Source organism: Procambarus clarkii, chromosome 63, assembly GCF_040958095.1.
Source record: "Procambarus clarkii isolate CNS0578487 chromosome 63, FALCON_Pclarkii_2.0, whole genome shotgun sequence".
Classification (NCBI taxonomy): Eukaryota; Metazoa; Arthropoda; class Malacostraca; order Decapoda; family Cambaridae; genus Procambarus; species Procambarus clarkii.
This window is the reverse complement of record NC_091212.1, coordinates 23,894,999-23,902,498: the sequence shown is the minus strand read 5'-3', so window position 1 is coordinate 23,902,498 and position 7,500 is coordinate 23,894,999. Positions and strand designations below refer to the sequence as shown.

The 7,500-nt window shown below is 52.4% G+C and overlaps 1 protein-coding gene across 1 annotated transcript in view; it reads left to right on the top strand.

The window, feature by feature from the left end:
• The window catches only part of LOC123752423 (uncharacterized), a 16,949-nt gene extending 9,579 nt beyond the window's left edge, over positions 1–7,370 (top strand). Inside the window, exons 3-5 of the mRNA XM_069308919.1 lie at positions 3,691–4,040; positions 4,795–5,925; positions 6,047–7,370. Of these exons, the coding sequence (XP_069165020.1) occupies positions 3,691–4,040; positions 4,795–5,925; positions 6,047–7,370 (2,805 nt within the window). The remainder of the gene's footprint in view (positions 1–3,690; positions 4,041–4,794; positions 5,926–6,046) is intronic.
• Positions 7,371–7,500: the final 130 nt, after the last annotated feature.

The window sequence follows — 7,500 nt, the reverse complement described above, 5'->3', positions numbered from 1 at the left end:
GATAGGTTAGGTTAGGTTCGGTCATATATCTACGTTAATTTTAACTCCAATAAAAAAAAATTGACCTCATACATAATGAAATGGGTAGCTTTATCATTTCATAAGAAAAAAATAGAAAAAATATATTAATTCAGGAAAATTTGGCTTATTAGGCAAATCGAGCCATGCATAGTAGGCCAAAAAGTGAGTTCTGGCTACTAGGTACGACATATATATATATATATATATATATATAATAATAATAATAATATGTGTGTGTGTGAACTTTATTGTACATGATCAGAAAATATGGCATTAAATTATTTACAGTATGAGTAACGTACATTCTTAAGATTCATATTGTGCATAATACATTTTTAACGAGTAATTAATAAAGGTTTTATGTCTACATATTGAATAATACATTTCTCATTCTAACATAAATTCTGAATAAGTTCTGAATCATTCTAAAATAAAAATCATACCAACAAACGTATCTTGTGCTTGTTGTGCTGACAGAAACGTTTATATATTTGCTTATGTCGCGAACGTATTAACGTTTCTTTCCTTGCAAACGTCGTGTATTTGTAAAAGTTCATGAACGCTTGTAGTCAGCTGGCCAGCGTTTTATAACGTCAACATTTTTATACGATAAATGCAGATTTCGTAACACAAGCAAGGCACCGGTTTTTCCCTGTATAATTCCCGTTTGTTCTTTTCTTTCATTCTTTCATTCTTTCTATTTTCTTCCTTCCACCGTTCGGTCATGGGCCTGGTTCTAAACAAGGTGTCGGGCAGAGGACAAATACCTTGCTTATCTTCCCCTGGTTTCCTTAAAGGGGTGAGTGATGGTCTCCTTCAAGTTCTGGCGGATGAAAGACGGGATGAAATCTCGGAAGTAAGATTGCGGCTACTGGAACTGTAGCAGGAGCAGTAACGGTAGCGGGCAGCAGCAGGGAACGGTAGCAGCAGGAGCAGGGAACGGTAGCAGCAGGAGCAGGGAACGGTAGCAGCAGCAGCAGGGAACGGTAGCAGCAGCAGCAGGGAACGGTAGCAGCAGGAGCAGGGAACGGTAGCAGCAGGAGCAGGGAACGGTAGCAGCAGCAGGGAACGGTAGCAGTAGCATCAAGAACGGTACCAACAGCAATATCAACGATGGTGTCGGCCCGGAACTTCAAGCTGAACTGACGGGAACAGCAAGCAGAAGAGGGAAGATAAATACATGAGCAAACACAGGCTTTTGTGTGTGTGTGTGTGTGTGTGTGTGTGTGTGTGTGTGTGTGTGTGTGTGTGTGTGTGTGTGTGTGTGTGTGTGTAAGAGAGAGAGAGAGAGAGTAAACACGAGCATATGTATTTACATTTGTGCATGTGGGAAGAAAAACACACAAGCCTAAACTCATACAACAACTTTGTACACCAGTTAATTGAAGGCTATGAGGCAGCATCCAAGAGCCGAAGCTCAACCCTTGCACGCACAGCTAGTTGACTATATGATTGTCGAATACAAAATCAAGGCTGGTAAAGTAAATGAGCCAGATATTAAAGCCTCGACAAGGACCAGGTTGAGCTAAAATGGGATGATCCTGGCCTCTGTGTACTAGGGTTAGAGAGATCAGAAGTGAGGGATGTAGGAATACTCTAATGTCTTAAAGTTGATCACCAGTAAATGAGAAATACTGTAGTGGGAGATTTGAACTTTAGAGTGGGACGAAAACGAAGGAAAAATACAATATCTTGTGAGATGATGGAACATCAAGGATTCTACTCTCTCTCTCTCTCTCTCTCTCTCTCTCTCTCTCTCTCTCTCTCTGTCTCTCTCTCTCTCTCTCTCTCTCTCTCTCTCTCTCTCTCTGTCTCTCTCTCTCTCTCTCTCTCTCTCTCTCTCTCTCTCTCTCTCTCTCTCTCTCTCTCTCTCTCTCTCTCTCTCTCTCTCTCTCTGTCTCTCTCTCTCTCTCTCTCTCTCTCTCTCTCTCTCTCTCTCTCTCTCTCTCTCTCTCTCTCTGTCTCTCTCTCTCTCTCTCTCTCTCTCTCTCTCTCTCTCTCTCTCTCTCTCTCTCTCTCTCTCTGTCTCTCTCTCTCTCTCTCTCTCTCTCTCTCTCTCTCTCTCTCTCTCTCTCTCTCTCTCTCTCTCTCTCTCTCTCTCTCTCTCTCTCTCCTAAAACATAAGAAATGTGACGACTTTGTGCACAAACATAATATTGATGTTTTCCAAGCATCGGCCTCAATAGGTTAGAGGGATGGCGTACGGTCTAGTTAGGTAAACAGTTGCATTTTTTTTTTTTACGAAGTGGCAATCTAGAGAAGGATCAAGTTGCAAACCATTAAGTGGTAGTGTCAAGCGCATGACTGCAAAACACTTAAAACAACTTAAAAAGTAAGCGTGAAGGTTTGAAGATGTGTGAGGCATTAAGGTAGTGTTAAGAGAGCCGTGGAGCAGTATACACAAAATGGGAATTAATTACACCGGTGTTCTCACTTTCCTACAATTTTAATTATGCAAATTTCTCACTGATACGCAACTGAAATTCCGCAAGGAATCTAATTAGGATTTGGCCGTACCGCTGATGGTCGTTGTTGCAAGCTGTATTAAATTGAATTGACTTCAAGAGATCTGCTTATAGAAATGTTTCCTCTGTCCAACTCCCGCCTACAGACACACAAGGTCCTCACGGCCGAGCGGACATTGTTCTAGGTTCACAGCCAACGGACGCGGGCTCGATTTTTACTCGATTCCCCTATTCGCCTAGCAGTAAATAGGTGTTTGGGAGTTAACTATTGTGGACTGCGTCCTGAAGATGTATGAGTGAGAAAAATATATGTAAACGATACGATAGACAAAATAGGTCGGCGAGGAAATACATCAGACAATCGGCGGCTAGAAAGGCGGGGTCCAAGAGCTAAACAGAATCGAACCTGCAAGCACAAATAGTAAACACACATTGTAACCCCCCCCCCCCCACACACACACAAACACACACACACACACACACACACACACACACACACACACACACACACACACACACACACACGCACGCGCACAAGCACACGCAACGCACGCACTCGTCCATTTTCTCTCCACCTTTCATCACCAGTTCCTTCTCTCAGTCTCTTCATCACCTCCTACTCCCTCTCTTCCCTATTTGCACAAAACATCCATTCCTACAACAGATGCCAGGACCACTCTTGCATCTTCCACTGTACCTAATCTCATCTCCCTCTCCCTCCATCCCTCTACTTCTCTCATAACCCCCCCCCCATCATCCCTCTGCTCCCTCTCATCCTCTCCTCCATCCTTATATCCCCTCTCAACCCCTCCCTCCATCCCTCTACCTTTCTCATCCTCCCTCCATCTCTCTCCTTTGCCATGCATGCTTCTAGTTTTCTCTACCTCGCTAATCCCTCACTCTATCTCACTAATCCCTCTCTACCTCACTAATCCCTCTACCTCACTAATCCCTCACTCTACCTCACCAATCCCTCACTCTACCTCACTAATCCCTCATTCTACCTCACTAATCCCTCATTCTACCTCACTAATCCCTCACTCTACCTCACTAATCCCTCACTCTACCTCACTAATCCCTCACTCTACCTCATTTTCAAGCCCACTCCCTCTTACACCGAAAACCAAATGTGGGAAAGGTAATGAGGAGGGTAGATCGGGCAGGATGGAGATTTTAATGGCGATGAAGGTAATATTTTTGATAGATTCAGGGAGCTGGAACAAGGAGCGTGATCCAGGGAGCTGGAATAAGGAGCGTGGTCCGAGGAGCTGGAACAAGGAGCGTGGTCCAGGGGAGCTGGAACAAGGAGCGTGATCCAGGGAGCTGGAATAAGGAGCGTGGTCCGAGGAGCTGGAACAAGGAGCGTAGTCCGAGGAGCTGGAACAAGGAGCGTGATCCAGGGAGCTGGAATAAGGAGCGTGATCCAGGGAGCTGGAACAAGGAGCGTGATCCAGGGAGCTGGAACAAGGAGCGTGATCCAGGGAGCTGGAACAAGGAGCGTGATCCAGGGAGCTGGAACAAGGAGCGTGATCCAGGGGAGCTGGAACAAGGAGCGTGATCCAGGGAGCTGGAATAAGGAGCGTGATCCAGGGAGCTGGAACAAGGAGAGTGGTCCGAGGAGCTGGAACAAGGAGCGTGGTCCAGGGAGCTGGAACAAGGAGCGTGGTCCAGGGAGCTGGAACAAGGAGCGTGTTCCAGGGAGCTGGAACAAGGAGCGTGATCCAAGGGAGCTGGAACAAGGAGTGTGATCCAGGGGAGCTGGAACAAGGAGCGTGATCCAGGGGAGCTGGAAAGAGGAGCGTGATCCAGGGGAGCTGGAACAAGGAGCGTGATCCAGGGGAGCTGGAACAAGGAGCGTGATCCAGGGGAGCTGGAACAAGGAGCGTGATCCAGGGGAGCTGGAACAAGGAGCGTGATCCAGGGGAGCTGGAACAAGGAGCGTGGTCCAGGGAGCTGGAACAAGGAGCGTGGTCCGAGGAGCTGGAACAAGGAGCGTGGTCCAGGGAGCTGGAATAAGGAGCGTGATCCAGGGAGCTGGAACAAGGAGCGTGATCCAGGGAGCTGGAACAAGGAGCGTGATCCAGGGGAGCTGGAACAAGGAGCGTGATCCAGGGGAGCTGGAACAAGGAGCGTGGTCCGAGGAGCTGGAACAAGGAGCGTGATCCAGGGGAGCTGGAGCAAGGAGCGTGGTCCGAGGAGCTGGAACAAGGAGCGTGGTCCAGGGAGCTGGAACAAGGAGCGTGTTCCAGGGAGCTGGAACAAGGAGCGTGATCCAGGGAGCTGGAACAAGGAGCGTGGTCCGGGGGAGCTGGAACAAGGAGCGTGATCCAGGGAGCTGGAACAAGGAGCGTGGTCCGAGGAGCTGGAACAATGAGCGTGGTCCGAGGAGCTGGAACAAGGAGCGTGGTCCGAGGAGCTGGAACAAGGAGCGTGGTCCAGGGAGCTGGAACAAGGAGCGTGGTCCAGGGAGCTGGAACAAGGAGCGTGGTCCGAGGAGCTGGAACAAGGAGCGTGGTCCAGGGGAGCTGGAACAAGGAGCGTGGTCCAGGGGAGCTGGAACAAGGAGCGTGGTCCAGGGGAGCTGGAACAAGGAGCGTGGTCCAGGGGGCTGGAACAAGGAGCGTGGTCCGAGGAGCTGGAACAAGGAGCGTGGTCCAGGGGAGCTGGAACAAGGAGCGTGGTCCAGGGGAGCTGGAACAAGGAGCGTGGTCCAGGGGAGCTGGAACAAGGAGCGTGGTCCAGGGGAGCTGGAACAAGGAGCGTGGTCCAGGGGAGCTGGAACAAGGAGCGTGGTCCAGGGGAGCTGGAACAAGGAGCGTGATCCAGGGAGCTGGAACAAGGAGCGTGATCCAGGGAGCTGGAACAAGGAGCGTGATCCAGGGCGCTGGAACAAGGAGCGTGATCCAGGGAGCTGGAACAAGGAGCGTGATCCAGGGAGCTGGAACAAGGAGCGTGATCCAGGGAGCTGGAACAAGGAGCGTGATCCAGGGAGCTGGAACAAGGAGCGTGATCCAGGGAGCTGGAACAAGGAGCGTGATCCAGGGAGCTGGAACAAGGAGCGTGATCCAGGGAGCTGGAACAAGGAGCGTGATCCAGGGAGCTGGAACAAGGAGCGTGATCCAGGGAGCTGGAACAAGGAGCGTGATCCAGGGAGCTGGAACAAGGAGCGTGATCCAGGGAGCTGGAACAAGGAGCGTGATCCAGGGAGCTGGAACAAGGAGCGTGATCCAGGGAGCTGGAACAAGGAGCGTGATCCAGGGAGCTGGAACAAGGAGCGTGATCCAGGGAGCTGGAACAAGGAGCGTGATCCAGGGAGCTGGAACAAGGAGCGTGGTCCAGGGGAGCTGGAACAAGGAGCGTGGTCCAGGGAGCTGGAACAAGGAGCGTGGTCCGAGGAGCTGGAACAAGGAGCGTGGTCCAGGGACCTGGAACAAGGAGCGTGATCCAGGGAGCTGGAACAAGGAGCGTGATTCAGGGAGCTGGAACAAGGAGCGTGGTCCAGGGAGCTGGAACAAGGAGCGTGATCCAGGGAGCTGGAACAAGGAGCGTGGTCCGAGGAGGTGGAACAAGGAGCGTGGTCCAGGGAGCTGGAACAAGGAGCGTGGTCCGAGGAGCTGGAACAAGGAGCGTGGTCCAGGGAGCTGGAACAAGGAGCGTGATCCAGGGAGCTGGAACAAGGAGCGTGATTCAGGGAGCTGGAACAAGGAGCGTGGTCCAGGGAGCTGGAACAAGGAGCGTGGTCCAGGGAGCTGGAACAAGGAGCGTGGTCCGAGGAGCTGGAACAAGGAGCGTGGTCCGAGGAGCTGGAACAAGGAGCGTGGTCCGAGGAGCTGGAACAAGGAGCGTGGTCCAGGGAGCTGGAACAAGGAGCGTGGTCCAGGGAGCTGGAACAAGGAGCGTGGTCCGAGGAGCTGGAACAAGGAGCGTGGTCCAGGGGAGCTGGAACAAGGAGCGTGGTCCAGGGGAGCTGGAACAAGGAGCGTGGTCCAGGGGAGCTGGAACAAGGAGCGTGGTCCAGGGGGCTGGAACAAGGAGCGTGGTCCGAGGAGCTGGAACAAGGAGCGTGGTCCAGGGGAGCTGGAACAAGGAGCGTGGTCCAGGGGAGCTGGAACAAGGAGCGTGGTCCAGGGGAGCTGGAACAAGGAGCGTGGTCCAGGGGAGCTGGAACAAGGAGCGTGGTCCAGGGGAGCTGGAACAAGGAGCGTGGTCCAGGGGAGCTGGAACAAGGAGCGTGATCCAGGGAGCTGGAACAAGGAGCGTGATCCAGGGAGCTGGAACAAGGAGCGTGATCCAGGGCGCTGGAACAAGGAGCGTGATCCAGGGAGCTGGAACAAGGAGCGTGATCCAGGGAGCTGGAACAAGGAGCGTGATCCAGGGAGCTGGAACAAGGAGCGTGATCCAGGGAGCTGGAACAAGGAGCGTGATCCAGGGAGCTGGAACAAGGAGCGTGATCCAGGGAGCTGGAACAAGGAGCGTGATCCAGGGAGCTGGAACAAGGAGCGTGATCCAGGGAGCTGGAACAAGGAGCGTGATCCAGGGAGCTGGAACAAGGAGCGTGATCCAGGGAGCTGGAACAAGGAGCGTGATCCAGGGAGCTGGAACAAGGAGCGTGATCCAGGGAGCTGGAACAAGGAGCGTGATCCAGGGAGCTGGAACAAGGAGCGTGATCCAGGGAGCTGGAACAAGGAGCGTGATCCAGGGAGCTGGAACAAGGAGCGTGATCCAGGGAGCTGGAACAAGGAGCGTGATCCAGGGAGCTGGAACAAGGAGCGTGGTCCAGGGGAGCTGGAACAAGGAGCGTGGTCCAGGGAGCTGGAACAAGGAGCGTGGTCCGAGGAGCTGGAACAAGGAGCGTGGTCCAGGGACCTGGAACAAGGAGCGTGATCCAGGGAGCTGGAACAAGGAGCGTGATTCAGGGAGCTGGAACAAGGAGCGTGATCCAGGGAGCTGGAACAAGGAGCGTGATCCAGGGGAGCTGGAACAAGGAGCGTGATCCAGGGAGCTGGAACAAGGA